Here is a 17861-nt window from a genome sequence, read left to right on the forward strand (position 1 = left end):
AACCCTTATCTTGTATTGGCCAGGCCTTTCCCTTTACTAGGAATTTAAAAACAGTCCAAATTCGTCCTCAATCAAGGACTCACCTTAAGGAATACATGATAGACACATTTTTGTGTCTAATTTGATCTCAATACTATATGTTGGCACTCGATTTTGTACTAATTTTGTTATTTTATGTATTTGTAGGTATTTTTTGGAATAAATATTTTAAGAAAATTCGGCTCGAAAAGTTGATTTTGGCACCCGGAGGGCACGTGTTATTCGGACTCCCAAGTTTGGATAAGGGGTAACCTAATTACTAAGGGGCACCCCAGGTCACCCAAGGCATCTGCTATTCGCACCCCAGTCCAGGATAAGGGGCACCTTCTTCAACAATTCAAATTCTCAAAATTGGCGGGAAAAATGTTCACACACAGGAGAATTTTCGATCGAAGAAATGAAGTAGTGGTAGGTCGATTCAATGGCTGAATTTTGGTAGAAAGATGTGATTTATCCTAAGGAAGATAGTTTGGTGTCGAATTTGATCGGAATTGTCTGGAAATATCGATTTGATTCTCGAGCTCAAAAAAGAGCTACACGGAGTGTGAACACGGCCTGTACACGGTGTTGTGTGTGTTTTGGTTGTGCATGGAAGTGTTTTGGAGGAGTGGATGACTTATGAGGCATGTATAAGGCTTACTAGAGCGTGCAGGATCAAAGTTTACGTGTGACAAAGTTATAATTGGAAATTATCGTTAACTAAGGGAAGCGAGAGCAATGACGGATTAAATGGAGAAATACGCAAGTAATGGTCGGATATTTGGTCTAAAACACTATAAATACAAGGCAAAAGAGTTTGGAAGGGTTAGCAAGTCATAGGGAGAGAGTTAGAGCCGAGAGAATCGAGGAAAGGGTCGACAGCAAGAAGGTTCTGCTGCTCAGCTAAGAACACGAAGAACAACGACCAACCAGTCGTAAGTCGTAGAGGAGTGTCGCTGAATGCGACAATTCCCTATTCCTTTCCCGTGATTTCACAACAGCGTCAACTGCACTTCTCATGTGCCGTTCTTTTCAGACGTTTCTTGTGTGTTGCAAAGGACGGTCAAATTGATTTTCTTGTTTTTCATCATTTGTAATCAACTTGTGAGCATTAATAAAATCTTTTGAGATGTATTACACCATGATGAGCTAACTTATTCTCTGGGGCGACGGGAGGAAGCAATTCCACCAATAAAAAATTGGTAATTTCTATTTTTATTATTTATGCAATTAAATTTATTTAATTATTTGCCTTGAGTTATTTAGGATTTTTCCAAAGATTTTTATTAAATAATTGTTATCTTGATTGATGGATTATGATTGACTTAGAGTTTTTGATATTCCATGCTTTTAACTTACAGTTATTATTTAAAAAAATCAGTTTTAGCAATAATTAAAATTATTTTAAAGGAAAAATTTGCATAATAAATATTAGAAATATCAATTTAAATGGTAGAAAAGTGAAATCCTTAGCCCCAGTTTCCTCCAAAAATATTTCAATCACTTTGTTATTTTCTTTACAATTTAATTAAATCTAAAAAAAAAGTTACCTTCACAAGTTCGAAAGAACCTAGTTTTTACCACTGTCTACAACAACATTTGAAAATACATCAAGTTTTTGGCGCCGCCGACGCGGACCTATGCTTAGGTAGAATTTTTTTTTTAGGTTTATTATTTTTTTTCCTTTTTACGTTTCTTTTTGTCTTTGATTTGCAGGTTCGAAGTGGAGTACTAAGGACCTTGGAAGGAAAAGCTTAAAGCGGAAGGAGCGAAAGAGGAATTTTCTTTTTTTGTTTTATATATAGAAGAGAAAAAAAAGAGAGAGATTTTTTTTAATATTTTTTTTAGGTTATTTTTTTTTTCTTTTGCACTTTACTTTATTTGGACTTTGGACTGGACTCTTGGACTTTATTATTATTATTTTTTTAAACCCTACGGACGGAAGGGTAGTTAAATACAAACTGTGTGCAGGGAAGGACGGTGATTACAATATCACCTCGGCCCCTCGGGTTCGCACACGGCATAGGAGTCGTGGCCCGAGTCGACGACAACGGTTCATCCCCCGTCTGGTACGGGAGGTAAGTCCAATCGAAACACTCGCGAATCCCCTGCAAGCGAGTTACTGTATTCCTTAAGGTGATCATTGATTGAGGACGAATTTGGACTGTCTTTATTTTCCTAGTAAAGGGCAAGGCCTGGCCTAAACAAGATAAGGGTTCGGATTTCATCACCGCTCCCTTCTTGCCCGCTTTAGGAGAACAAAACCTAACGCGAACCCAAGCTTTAAAATCTGATTAGAAAGAGACCTATAGGGTATCGAGCTTGTTAGGAAAAATTTTCGAAGGATATTGGTTATTCTTTTAGCATACTTCGAAGTTCATGACGGTTTCTGTGAGTTGAATGCGTGACTGCGCCGCCTTGTACTGCGGTGAGGCCTTGGGTATCAAAGCTCCACTAAGCTTCCCTCGCCTCGATTCAATTTACTTTGACTCGGATTGATTCCAGAGGGGTTTGCTTAAATTGTAACGAATTCCCCTTCGAGAGATAGAAGCTGGTCTAGAAACAATCTAAGTGAGCCATCATGCTTGTTGTTTGCTAGAACTCTCTAGGTTTGCTGTGGTAAAGTCGAGTCAGCCTGCTGTGTGATTGCTAGAACCTTCCTGTTAGGATTTTTATTTTTTTTGATTTTTTTTAGTGTATGCCCGATTTTGTTAATAGGGCTTGGAAAAGAGATACTCTAGGTCGATTGATTAGCGAAAAACCTAGTAGTTCTTCTGATTTAAGCAGGGAGCTCGAAGATTGTTCTTTTGAGAGCCCTGTTTTTGGAAACTTCAGTTTTGAGAATTTATCTCTGAGTGAGAGGAGTACCCCTAGTACTCCAATTGTGCCTAAGATGGCAACTTTGAAAGATTACATGTTCCCAACTAGGATCAACCGAGCTTCGTGCATTAAATTGCCAGCCACTACGGCTAATTTCGAGATAAAACCTAGTACTCTCCAAATGATACCTATATCTTAGGAAAGGATGATGAGAACCCTTATTTCCATATTAGGGACTTTGAGGAAATTTGTGGGACAATTAGAATAAAAGACCTTACTGATGAAGTCTTGAAACTTAAGATGTTTCCCTTTTCCTTGAGAGATAAAGCCAAGACCTGGCTGAACAACCTACCATCTGAATCCATTGAAACATGGCAGGAACTTATTGCCGCTTTCTATATGAAATTCTACCCTAAGCATAAAACTGCAGCTGTTAGGCAAACAATTAGTGCTAGTGTGCAACAAGAGGGAGAGTCTCTTTATAGATTTTTAGAGAGATTCAATGATCTCCTATCTCAGTGTCCCCACCATGGATTTGATAAGATGAAACTCGTACAAATTATTTATGATGGTTTAGACTATTCGACCAAAGCCATGGTTGAGTCTATGTGCGCTGGTGAGTTCACTAGTAAAAGTGCTGATGATGCTTTTACCTTCTTAGAAGTTATCGCTGAAAAATCCCAACAGTGGGAATCTTGTGTTGAACCCCCTAAAAGACTCTTGGTCAATAGAAGTAGCACCAATGTGGTAGATACGAGTTTTGCGTCTGATGCTAAGTTTGCTGCTTTGTCTAGAAGGTTAGAAGCTTTGGAAATGGGTCAGTCTAAAAATAGGTCCCTTGTTGAACCTAATAGAGCCTCTCAAGTCTCTAGTTGTGGAATAGAGCCCGATAATTCATTTTGGGAAGGTCAGGTTAGTGAAGAGCAAGCTCATGCTGTCTATAACAATGCTAGGTTTGAGAACCGTCAGAAGATTGACCCATACTCAGAGACCTACAATCCTGGTTGGAGAAACCATCCTAATTTTTCTTGGTCTAAGGGTCATAATCAAGGACAGTCTAGTAATTCTCAGCCTCCCCATGATTTGGTTTTAAGAACTCTTCGGGTCAAACTCAGTTTCAGAACATTTCCGAGAAAAACATCTCTGCCTTAGAGGAAAATCTCATAATGCTATCAAAGAACCACATGAGCTTTCAACAAGAAACTAGGCAAGAATTGAAGAATACTTCTCAAAGTATTGCCGAATTAAGACTTCAAGTAGGACAAATAGCTAAGTTTATAAGTGAGAGAGAAGATGGAAAGTTCCCTAGTCATACTGAGCCTAATCCCAAAGGGGAGAAATCGTACCATCATGTGAATGCTGTCACAACCCTTAGGAGTGGAAAGAAAGTAGACAACAAGGTTGCCATGCCTGATAGTGAACATGCTGTAGTTCACCCTTATGAGCCAGAAAAATGAGGAGACTGATAGAGTCTCCAAAGAGACCAATGAGGGTCCTGATGAGCCGGCTTTGTTCCCAGAGCCCCGTTCCCCCAGCTGCTAGTTCCGACTAAGAGGGAGTCCAACTTTAATGATATATTGGAGGTTTTTAAGTAGGTTAATATCAACCTTCCATTATTAGATGCAATTAGGCAGATTCCCTCTTATGCCAAGTTCCTTAAGGACTTGTGTACGCGAAAGCGTAAGCTCAGTGTCCAGAAGAAAGCCTTCATAGCTAGTCACGTGAGTTCTATTATTCAGAATACCACTACTCTAAGTATAAAGACCCAGGGTCCCCTACCATTGCTTGTACAATAGGTAAGTACCGTGTTGAGAAAGCGTTGCTTGACTTAGGAGCCAGTGTGAACTTACTTCCATACCATGTGTACCTTAAGCTAGGACTTGGTGAGATGAAACCTACACAGATGACACTTCAGTTAGCTGATAGGTCCGTTAAAATTCCTCGTGGTGTGATCGAAGATGTTCTCATAGAGGTTGACAAGTTTATTTATCCAGTGGATTTTATTATCCTAGATACCCAACCTGTCCCTGACCCAGAGAACCAAATACCAGTGATTTTAGGTCGCCCGTTTTTAGCCACATCTAATGCGATCATAAACTGTCGAAATGGTATTATGAATCTATCTTTTGGTAATATGACTATTGAGTTGAATATTTTTAATGTCAATAAGCTACATTCTGAGCTAGATGACACGTGCATTGAAGAGGTCAACATGATAGGAACCTTAGTTCCGAAGTCTGTACCAAACACCGAATCGGAAGATCCATTAGAGAGTTGTCTAGCCCGTTTTAGCATGGATTTCGACGATGATAGCAACATTGAACAAGTAAATGCTCTGTTGGATTCTATTCCTATGTTAGATACTGATAGATGGAAATCTAGGTTTGAACTATTACTAGCTACCGAATCTACCTTAAGCCCTTATTTCGAAGAGCCTAAAGATCCTCCTAAGTTGGACCCCAATTATGCATTTGTAGGCCCATCTGAGATTTTGCCTATAACTTCCGATTTGGATAGTGATCATGAAATTAGGCCAGTAACCGTGCTTCAACACAATAAGGAAACCCTAGGGATGACCATAGAGGATATGAAACATCTAAGTCCTATAGCTAGTACACCTCAAAAGAATTTAGAGGATGAACCACCTGATTATAACTCAGAGAAAGCAATTGACCTTTTTCAGGAACCGGATGGTTTAGAAATTAGGAATATTGTGACTAGTTTATGTAGAGATACCCAAAACTCTAAGTTTGGGGGTAGTGAACTAGAAGAAATTCAAGCCATAGTTAAAGGTCTTACGGAGAATAGTGATTACCCTAAATTTGGGGGTAGAGATTGTCAATTATCCCCAGTAGAAGTCCCTAACTTGGGACTCAAGCCTAGTGCATCTGAGGTATCGCTTGAGCCTATTCAGACTCCACAACCTGATCCGCCTGATACTTTTCAGGAGGAAATCCATATATTAGAAACCCACTTTTCGGATGAATCTATTTTTCAAGACACTCTTATGAAGCCCAACTGGAGGCTCTGGATAGATCCGATTGTCTTGCAAGAAACCTTAGATGAGGATGTGCTCCTTCTGTTCATTTTTCTGAACCAGTGCAGTTGTCTCATATTGGTGTTAGCTCTATTTGGTATTATGGACCCACAACTCTTTCGGCTATTGGTATATGACTTTGAAAGGTGAAGATCCTTTTTGAGGTATTTGATGTCTGGCTGAAGACTTTAAACTTAGCACTTCTTGGGAGGTAACCCAATCTCATGCAACATGGTAATATCTTTCCCTAACTTTTTTCTTCAAGTGGTAACAGTTTCTCCTTGTTCATGCTTTTAATTTTATCTTTAGAACATTGAGGACAATGTTAGATTTAAGTTTGGGGGTGGGGAAGAAATTTTTGTTAGTTTTAAGTTGCAATAAATAAACTCCAGAGCCTAGAAATTTACGCCTATTAAGGATAACACTAACCAATCTAAGTGGATGGAAACATTTTTGTTTTAGGAGTTGAGGAACCAATCTGACTAGATGGAAACATCTATAGAGTCTATTCATAAAAGCACAGAGCTCAGGTGTTAGAAATAACATGATAGTTTCGCCATATCTTGTCGAGTCCTTTTCACTTTCTATTTTTAGTTTTCTTTTGTTTCAAGTGATTTGGTGGGGCACACGATTCAAATTGTTACCTTTGCTAGGGTGAAATAGAGTGACTGAGTTACATTTTAAAAAAAAAAAAAAAAAAAAAAAAAAAAGACCGGACCAGTTAGACCAATCGGAATAAGTATTAACACTTGGATAGCAATATGCGTGTGTTCTCCCTGTTTCCGTCGCCTAAGCAAGCGTGGAATGCAGGACCCGTGGGAACTATCGTGTAATCTGCTGACAAGAAGCATGCGCTTGGATCAAAAAGATCTATTCATGCCGTTAAGTTAAAAAAAAAAAAAAATGGTTATGTGTAGTCAACTGCTGGTTCCCTTGTATTTGCCAGTTTGTTGATCTAGATTTAAGTAATTGACCACTGGTTCCCTTGTATATGCCAGTGTGTTAATATTAGTCAGACCGGTATCTCAGTCATTTAGGTTAGGTTCATCTTGGCAGAGGCCTTCAGACAGATATGGGAAACACCGTTCACTTTTCAACCATCTACATTTTTCTTTTTCCATCTTCTTAATCTTTTCATGTGATTAGTCTGACTCCGAGTATGATGTCCATCGTGAAACTATCTTAGTAGAGCTCTGTCACTTATATGAATTTTAGTATGCTTGAGTGCAAACTCGTGTACAACAATTGGAATTTCGCATCAGGGTTCTTCCTCTTAGAATCAATAATTGTATGCCAACCAAGGAGGTTCTTTAGTGCTTTCCAAGGTTCTGCGTAGATAGATAGGATCTGGAGTATTGGTTTTTGTGGGTACACCTCTGATAAACCCACCCGAGATTAACTCGGTCACTTTTCAAGAATAAATTTTGCTCGAGGACTAGCAAATAATAAGTTTGGGGGTATTTGATAGACACATTTTTGTGTCTAATTTGATCTCAATACTATATATTGTTGGCACTCGATTTTGTACTAATTTTGTTATTTTATGTATTTGTAGGTATTTTTTGGAAATAAATATTTTAAGAAAATTCGGCTCGAAAAGTTGATTTTGGCACCCGGAGGGCACGTGTTATTCGGACTCCCAAGTTTGGATAAGGGGTAACCTAATTACTAAGGGGCACCCCCAGGTCACCCCAAGGCATCTGCTATTCGCACCCCAGTCCAGGATAAGGGGCACCTTCTTCAACAATTCAAATTCTCAAAATTGGCGGGAAAAATGTTCACACACAGGAGAATTTTCGATCGAAGAAATGAAGTAGTGGTAGGTCGATTCAATGGCTGAATTTTGGTAGAAAGATGTGATTTAGCCTAAGGAAGATAGTTTGGGTGTCGAATTTGATCGGAATTGTCTGGAAATATCGATTTGATTCTCGAGCTCAAAACAGAGCTACACGGAGTGAACACGGCCTGTACACGGTGTTGTGTGTGTTTTGGTTGTGCATGGAAGTGTTTTGGAGGAGTTGGATGACTTATATGGCATGTATAAGGCTTACTAGAGCGTGCAGGATCAAAGTTTACGTGTGACAAAGTTATAATTGGAAATTATCGTTAACTAAGGGAAGCGAGCAATGACGGATTAAATGGAGAATATACGCAAGTAATGGTCGGATATTTTGGTCCTAAAACACTATAAATACAAGGCAAAAGAGTTTGGAAGGGTTAGCAAGTCATAGGGAGAGAGTTAGAGCCGAGAGAATCGAAGGAAAGGGTCGACAGCAAGAAGAGTTCTGCTGCTGCTCAGCTAAGAACACGAAGAACAAAGACCAACCAGGAAAGTCGTATAGGAGTGTCGCTGAACTGCGACAATTCCCTATTCCTTTCCCGTGATTTCACAACAGCGTCAACTGCACTTCTCATATGCCGTTCTTTTCAGACGTTTCTTGTGTGTTGCAAAGGACGGTCATAAATTGATTTTCTTGTTCTTTCATCATTTGTAATCAACTTGTGAGCATTAATAAAATCTTTTGAGATGTATTACACCATGATGAGCTAACTTATTCTCTGGGGCGACGGAGGAAGCAATTCCACCAATAAAAAATTGGTAATTTCTATTTTTATTATTTATGCAATTAAATTTATTTAATTATTTGCCTTGAGTTATAGGATTTTTCCAAAGATTTTTATTAAATAATTGTTATCTTGATTGATGGATTATGCTTGACTTAGAGTTTTTGATATTCCATGCTTTTAACTTACAGTTATTATTTAAAAAAATCAGTTTTAGCAATAATTAAAATTATTTTAAAGGAAAAATTTGCATAATAAATATTAGAAATATCAATTTAAATGGTAGAAAAGTGAAATCCTTAGCCCCAGTTTCCTCCAAAAATATTTCAATCACTTTGTTATTTTCTTTACAATTTAATTAAATCTAAAAAAAAAGTTACCTTCACAAGTTCGAAAGAACCTAGTTTTTACCACTGTCTACAACAACATTTGAAAATACATCAATACAGTAACTCGCTTACAGGAGATTCGCGAGTGTTTCGATGGACTTACCTCCCGTACCAGACGGGCGAAGAACCGCTGTAGTCGACTCGGGCCACTGACTCCGGTGTCAGTGTGCGAACCCGAGGGGCCGAGACGATATAGTAATCGTCGTCCTTCCCTGCAAACAATCTATATTTAATTTTTTTTAATTTATAACCTTTCCGTAGGGTTTTAAAAATAATGTCCAAATGTCCAGTCCAATTTAAAGTTCAAAAAGAAAAAATAAAATAAAATTACAGTTTTCCTCACACACTCTAAAAGAATTAAAAATTAAATCCTAAGATTGTCCTATTTTCTTCTCTTTTCGCTTTTCGCTTTAAGTTTTTTCCTCTCCAAGTCCGTAGTTTTCACTTTGAACCTGCAAAATAAAGACAAAAAGAAACGTAAAAAGGAACAAACAATTCTAAAAAAAAATAATAAACCTAAAAAAAAAATTCTACCTAAGCACAGGTCCGCGTCGGCGGCGCCAAAATGATTAAAGATTTTCTGGGGTTCGTTGTTGTAGTAAATAAGATTCGAACTCAAAGATTTGTGAAGATTAAATTTAAAGGTTTAATAAAATTATATACAAAATTATTAACAATGGGTGCGAGAGGTAACCAAGACACTAGATTCCACTATTATGCAAAATTGAATGATAAATATTTCAAACCTCTATTCAATTCTTAAGTCCTCTTTTATCTTTAATTCAGTATCAATCATACAGATTCTCAAACATTAATTGTAAACCTTAAGCATAGATTATAAAGAGATTAAAGCAAGCATAACCTATCAAACTGAATAACAAATATTTAAGACAATCATTCAAATAATTTAAAACTCTGCAAAAGCAGCGATTAGGTGAATTATATAATTAAATGAAATAGTTAACCATTTATGTTGCGTGAATAGCTTCCTCCATTGCCTTGGTTACGAGGGATTTAGCTCATCATAGTAAAAATGCTCTCAAAATAATTTATTATGGCTCAAAAATGGTTTACAAATGATGAGAATATGAGAAATACAATAAAACCAGAGACCTACGACCCTCAGTGACAAAATAAGACTGTTGCAGCTTATCGCAAACGCTGTGGCAAATAAGACTGCCTGATGTACGACCCACTGGTCTGAGTCGTTATTACTGTTGAAAAACGACTGCTGGTGCAGGTCCGTTCTTCATGTTCTTCATCTTCATCACGAACAGCAGCAGCAGCAGAGAGAATTCGTGATTCTTCCTCTGCAGCTTCCTCTCTTCTCCTCCCAACTCTCGACCACCCTTCTAGGACTCATGTATCTCCTATTTATACATTCAAGGCGCATCAAATCTCGCCATTAATTCCTCAAAATCTTCACAGTAAAGGAAAATTATTCTTGGGAATAATTTCTTATTTTCTTTCTCTGCATGCGTTAATTATCTTGATAATTTCCACAATCTGTTGATATGCAACCTAGGAGAATATCTGCACTTAACTTCCACAACCCATGCAGCATCTTTACGTAATTTTCTTTCCAATTTTAACCGATATCTCTTGTTTCCTGCTTTAATTGAGAATCGATTATCTGGCCAAGTTTGATAGATCCCAACCACCACAATATATTCTTTTATCCATATCACATATACCCATTAAGTTTCGGCGATTTAATCTCCTTATAACACCTTCAAAAATTGATTGGAAAATCTAACAGTGTATAAAGAAAATTTCCCGCCAAAATTTATTTTTGAATTTGAGAAGAAGGGTGCCCCTTAACCAGAGCTGGGGTGTGAATAGCAATTGGGGTGGAAATAGTAATTTTTATGGGTTCCTCAAGCACATTTTTGGGGCGTTTCCGGTGCATTTCTAGGGCGCTTACGGCATACTTTCGGGGTACTTCCGGTTCACTGTTTACAGAGGTCCAAATGCCACATTTTCAGTCACTTTCGCCGCAAAACCTTATTTTTCCAAAAACACCTACAAATAAATAAAATACCATAATAAGCACAAAAATGGGTACTAACAATATATACAATTGGGCTATATTAGACACATAAATGCGTCTATCAGTATGTTATTCCATATTCGACTAAGTCTTTCATTTCCTCAATTAAACTTCCAAGTCTTCATAGATGTAATGACATTAGGGTCGTATGACCATCCAAAGTGGCACCCTTCAACAAAGTAATCCCAAATTCTCCGGATTCTCCAACAACCATAAAACAAGTGTGAACTCGATTCATCATCTTCCTCACAAAAACGACATACGCTAGAGACATCCATACCTCTTCTCAAAAGTGTATCCGCCGTCATTACCCGATCACGAGAGAGAAGCCAAAGAAAGAAATTCATTTTGTGAGGGTACTCATTACTACAAACAACATTGATTGGATAATCCGGCTCACCTTGATTGTCGTTGTCTTTAATTCCATACTTAACCGTATACTTACCATGATCACTACCAACCCAAATTCGGGTATCCATAATCCCTTCTTGGATAGAGATAGAAGAAACAAGATTTGATATGGATAACCCTTCAATTATAATAGTTTGAGAGTATCTTTGCCTAGACATAAACGCCCACCGTACACCATCTTCCCTAACTTCATACATACTAGCCACCACGACCTCCTTGGTCCTTGAAGCTTCATAATCCAAAGGAAACATATCACATAACCATCCTGCACCAAGCCAAGAGTCTTCCCAAAATCTAGTTTTCTTACCCGCTCCAATCTTGAATCTAATACTTTTATTGAAATCTTCAAGCTCTTTATAGATATTGAACCACAAGCTACCACCTTTCGATCATTCGGGTTGGAGAGTTTCCCAACCGGTAATTGTTTCGCCAAATTTTTCGACTATGATCTTCCTCCATGAAGCATCTTTCTCCACGCCAAAGCGCCACCACCATTGTTTTAGCAACGCCGAGTTCACTTGCTTAGCTCTTCTTATACCACCACCTTTTTCTTTTGGTTTTGAAGACAATTCCCAACCAATATTGTGAATTCTTTTCTTATTGTCATCATCCTATAAGAAATTTCTCACAATTCTATCAATTTTCTTAGTTATGGATCAAGGAGCAAGAAAAATAAAGAGATAATAAATGGGTAGACTAGCTAAAACACTTTTGATGAGAGTTAACTTACCTCCTGTTGCTATTAGTTTTCCATTCCAAGAAGTAACTCTTTTCCCACAAATTTCAAGTGTTTTTCCCCATTTTTGAGTGCCTCCTACCTTGTCTCCCTAAGGTAAGCCAAGATATATGCTAGGAAAACTCGCATATTCGCATCCTAGCATGTTAGCATAATTTTCAACATCCTCCTCGACCGCGACTCCAAATAAGCTACTTTCAAATAAATTTATCTTCAAACCCGAAGTTAACTCGAAACAAAGAAGAAGGTAGCGAAGGTTATCAACTTGTTCTCTCTTAGCATCAAGAAAAATGATAGTGTCATTGGCACGATCAATTCATAAATATTTAATTGCATTCTTAATTTCTTCTTCACAAAAATATCTTTCCAACCATATGCTTGCATTCTCATCAATACTCTTTAAACACATATTTTTGATTCTTGGACGCTTGTTTGAAATTTCTTTAAATGCTAACTCAAAATGATTTGTGATACCCAACTTGATTTCTTCTTTGTTTCCGGTCTATCGACCATTGATATGAAGGTTATTGATGTTGTTAAAAGCTCTATGACCCCTCACTACTCGATGAAATGTTTGGTGTTTCTATCTCCATCTCGAAAGTATCTAATTCTTGACTTTGCCGCATCATTATGCTTTGACGATGATGAGCCACATCAAACTCCATTTTAGCCGTCACAAGCATGTCTTATTCACCTTCGGTAAGACCCCTTTCATCATCTAGTTTATCTAAATTTCTCATCTTGGTAAGTGCCAAGACTTTGTTTCCGGTCTATCGACCATTGATACGAAGGTTATTGATGTTGTTAAAATCTTTATGACCCCTCACTACTCGATGAAAATGTTCGGTGTTTCTATATCCATCTCGAAAGTATCTAATTCTTGACTTTTTCCGCATCATTATGCTTTGACGACGATGAGCCACATCAAACTCCATTTTAGCCGTCACAAGCAGGTCTTCTTCACCTTCGGTAAGACCCCTTTACTCATCTAGTTCATCTAACTCTCTCATCTTGGTAAGTGCCAAGTCAATTGCCCTATCAATGTTCCCAAAGAAGTCTCGATTCCACACCTTCAATTTCTCCTTCAAAGCATGTAACTTCTTTGAAAAACATTCACCCGTCGTGCCTACAACAGAAAAAGATTCCCACCATTCTTTCATTAAAGAAATTATGTTAGTTCCTTCTAGCCAAGCTAATTGAAATCGAAAAGGGAAAGCACCCCAATTCGATTCCTTTGAGCATAACTCAATGGGAAAATGATCTGAAAAAGGTCTTGCAAGTCGCTTGAAGTTGATATTTGGAAAATGATCTTCCCAATCCGACGAGAAAAGAAAACGGTCAATTTTTCTCTTCTTATTAGGTGGCCTACTCCAATTATACTTACACCATGTATCTTATATCGTTGAAGTCTCCACCGAAACACAAAGGAATTCCATTCCAATAACCATGCAAGGTAGCTAGCTCCATACGAAATATTTTTTTTTCGTTCACATTGCAAGGACCATAAACACCAATTAAGACCCAACGGAAATTATCCTCCAAATTCGACAAGAGATATTTATAGTAAAAGTTCCTTCAAGAAAGTCATCAACCTCAATCAAATCTGAATTCCATATCAACAAAATTCCGCCCGATCTTCCATCAGAATTTAAAGTAATCCACTTGCACGGAGTCGCACCCCAATATTGACGCACAATCTTATCGTTACAAGCACTAAGCTTGGTCTCTTGAATCATAAGAATTGTAGGCTTCCACCGTTGCACAAGTTTTTTTTAACTTCGATCGTTTATTAGGGTCGTTAAAACCATTGACATTCCAAAAAATTATGTTAAACATTTAAATTTATTGCAACCCCGTACAAACCAAACCTTAAAACAAGATCAATCAAGATCCTTCCTTTTCTCCCGCCGCGAGCTCATCTTTAAAAGCATTAGCATGATCTAAAATTGTGTTTGTAACAAAATCTTTTTCTTGTTCGGTGAATACGATACCCGAAGGGTGATCGTAGTTTTTAAGTTTGCCATAGAGGGTATTAAATTTATCCGCATACCTTTAGCCACCTTTGAATAATCACCGGATGCATTAAGATTACTTCTCGCACTACCACTTGTACGTGATGCCGCATCATCAATATCTTCGTTTGAAGAGTTAATTTGCTTGCCAAACTCACTTCTTGACAAGGAGTTTGCAGCCTCCAAAGAAACTTCATTGTCAGAAACATTTTGGCTGTTATTGTTATTTTTCTTCGTAGAGTGCACAATTTCATGAGCTACAATGATATTGTTTGAAATTTGTCGTGAAGACAAAAAGGCAGATTACATAGGTGAAATGAACTTTTCTAACATTTTCATGAATATGTTAGCCAAAAGTTTAGTATTACATAAACTTATCGGTCTACACTCAATCGGAGATTTATGTGTTTCGGTTTTAGGAATTAGGAATAGGAAAATTTTGTTTCCTTATCCAAGACTTATTTTGGACCATCCAAAAATGTGCAAACCCTCATTGTTGACTATTCGACCATCCAAAAATGTGCAAATATAGGATTTGTGCACTCCATTAACTTTTGTTTTTACCAAGAGCAATCTTAGCTTTTATAAATACAAAGATAAGGATTTACAACGGCAGAGAAGTAGGAATATGCGGTTTTAGCTATCGGACAGTGATGATAGAGTTTGTGAACCATTTTGGACCAGAACACTAGCCTCTATATGAAACATGCCATAATTAACAAGGGTTCATACACACACAAAGAAGAAAAGAAAAAGAAGAAAGTAAACTAGAGATCATTTAACTCACTTAGGGAGAGAGAGTGTTTAATAACAAAATAAATAACGGAGTCACATAGTGAAAGATGCCATCATGATCAACGAGTAGACGCATCTGAATATCATGTTGACCATGTAGGCAGTGGCCATGAATGATACAACTATATGTGGTTACATTTCCTTTACTAATTAACCATCTCGTCCAGGAGTCTCTTTGCCGCATTCAAGCAGCCTGAATTGAAAAATATAAGTGTAAACAACTACATCCGAATCATACAACATTCAAATATCTATGTATTTCATTGACGAGAACCAGAGCTTCATCAATTAACAGAACAGCACAACCTACTCTGACCTTGGAACTAGGTCTACAGTTTACTTGAGTTTTGGGTTCGAAAAAAGTCAAAACTAGGAACCGACTATTAATTCTGGTCAAAACTAGGAACCGCCTGGAAACATTACCCAGATAGACTCGAACACTGTTTCCTAGTAGCTCTATAAGTTTTTTTTTCCCTTATATATATACATGGGCGCATGCATATAGCTCTTGTATCCCAGTTTTCATTGTTTCTTGATCCGCTTCTTGAAATAAAGAGTTTCATCAGTTTTTTCCTTTTCTTTCATGTTTCATCAGATAAGTAAATTCATTGAAGCCGTTTCAGGTAAAGAGAAGAAGAAAAATCGAAGAACAGGATAAGATCAATCTTTGTACGGATGCTGAGTTACTAAACGGGTTATTGGAGAACAGGATAGGCCTTTTTTCGGAGTCTCCCATACGACGCTGGGCTCGTCAAATCTTGCTAGCTCTTGCACAGATGCATCGTCCTGGTGGATATATGCATCGAGATCTAAAACCAGATAACTTGCTGGTCGCTAGAGATGGAGATTCAATAAAGATCGCGGATTTTCGCCAAGCTAGGGAAATTGATTCTAAATCACCGTGTTCAGATTATGTTACTACACGGATGTACCGCGCACCTGAAGTGTTGTTAAACTCGGTTTCGTATACCTCTGCTGTTGATATGTGGGCAGTTGGGGCTATAATGGCCGAACTGTATTCGTTTCGTCCTCTTTTTCCTGGTAAGAATCGAGCAGATCAGCTGTATAAGATTTGCAGTGTAATTGGAAGTCCAACTTATGAGTCGTGGGCAGAAGGAATACAACTTGCCAATTGGTGTGGTTACAAGTTTCCTCAAGTACATCCATATGGTATTTCTACAATGATACCATCTGCTAGTCATGAGGCTATAGATCTGATTAAATCCCTTTGTTCTTGGGATCCAAAAAATAGACCAACAGCTATGGAGGCTCTGAAGCATCCTTACTTTGCGCCCGATATGCGTGAATTTCCAGAAGCAACAACAAATGCAAAATTGGAGCAGAGAATATATCCTAATCAGACTTGCTTTGGTGAAAAACTTCTTGGCCCTTTCTCCCCTGTTAGAGATATTACAATTGAAGATATGTTAAAGAGGGTTTGGGCAGAGGATACAAGTGCAAAGTTCGCGCAGAGAATATATCCTAATCAGACTTGCTTTGGTGTAGAACTTTTTGGCCCTTTCTCCCCTGTAGAAAACATGACAAGTCAAGATCTGTTTGAGAGTGTTTGGGGTTGCAGTTTAGATGCCTCTTTCAGAGAGATAACTCATCAGGAGAAGCAGACAGCAGCAGCAGCGCATGCTTTCTAAAGTTGGGGATCGGCAAAGATGATGCAACAAAAGTTTATGAAGATTCTTTGATTTGTTTAATAATTAACTTCCCCTTATTTTCTTTGGAAAATGGGTCATTTGTCCAAATATATTTAAAACATGGTTTAAATGGACGAGTAAAAATTTGTATGGGTGAAATGGACACCAAAAAAATAGTAACGATGAAACTGGATTCATCCTGACTTAAACTTAAAAAATAGCAAGGATGAAACTGGATGCATCCTAATGTAAATTAAAAAGTGAAAAATACTAGAACCCCCAACTATATGGGTTCAAACATATAGAAGCCCCACTAAATGGATCATCCACTGTCAACTACATACTTTAAGAAAATGATATTACTAGGCCCAAAAAATCAAATTTTCTTCAGATCTGGCCCATAATTAATTATTACGAATTTTAATAATACCAAGGCTACCCTTTAATATTTATACAAGAGGAATAACAGAAGATACTTTCATTTTCTATTTCATTTTCTTTCTCCGTCTAAAACCAGAGTTGCTCTCATAGATTCATTTTCTAGGGTTTTATCTATTCGGTTGTACAAGATCTAATCTTCTGATTTGATTTCACATCAACAATTTGCAAGCAAATCGATCTGTGATTTAGAAAGAATCAATTATGTATAGAGATTTTTGTTCTACTCTATCTTCTGCTAAAAGAATTTAGTGGTTTTCGATCTATGTCATCTATGGCTGCCGATGTACGACGAAGAGGAAAAAATGACATTGATCTCTACTTCTGTATCTGTATCTACTGATGATGTTTCCAGATCATCATTTGTTTGTGAATAAGTCGAAATCGAGATGCAGAGACAATAAAATTCGTCATCAACTATTAGATCTGAAGATTCAACAACAAAAAGCTGAGAAAGATAAGTTTCTCCCTTCTAATCATGTTTAATTCAATTAAAATTCCTAGTTATGTGATTCGAAAATAAAATTGACTCTAATTTGTTGTTTCGAAGCTACTTCAGGTAAGGTTTTCTATTTGATTCAATAGGTTTTCCTGATTTAGTAGTTCTACTTTCTTAGTTTGATAAGGTTCTGATTTTTGTTTCGTTGACTTTATTCAGATCGGAGAAGAACATTATTTTTATTGAATCAACAGGTTTTGAATCTAGGTATGTTTAGGTTTGTTGTTTGTTTCTGCCGATTTGTTGATAATACTAGTTAAATTCTCCATTTAATAAAAACGCTGATCTCTCATAATTCTAATGGAGCTAGTTGTGGACTCTTGTTGGTGTTTTTATGTTGCTTATCTTGACTATATATGTTGAGTTTGGTTAACGAATCTATGGTGGTGTTGATGGTGGAGATGCAGAATCTGGAGGAGTATGAGGAGGATGTGGTGGTAGA

General features: G+C 37.5%; 1 protein-coding gene across 1 annotated transcript; it reads left to right on the forward strand.

Moving 5' to 3' along the window:
- Positions 1-15609: 15609 nt before the first annotated feature.
- Positions 15610-16482, forward strand: LOC113362168 (cyclin-dependent kinase F-3-like). Its single transcript, XM_026605134.1, has one exon. It carries the CDS (start codon positions 15610-15612, stop codon positions 16480-16482), a length of 873 nt encoding a protein of 290 aa, XP_026460919.1.
- The last annotated feature ends 1379 nt before the right edge of the window (positions 16483-17861 follow it).

This window comes from Papaver somniferum, chromosome 1 (assembly GCF_003573695.1).
Source record: "Papaver somniferum cultivar HN1 chromosome 1, ASM357369v1, whole genome shotgun sequence".
Classification (NCBI taxonomy): domain Eukaryota; kingdom Viridiplantae; phylum Streptophyta; class Magnoliopsida; order Ranunculales; family Papaveraceae; genus Papaver; species Papaver somniferum.

Excerpts from the sequence above, each read along its gene's own strand:
- LOC113362168 (XM_026605134.1), top strand. The coding sequence starts at position 15,610 with ATGCATCGTCCTGGTGGATATATGCATCGAGATCTAAAACCAGATAAC.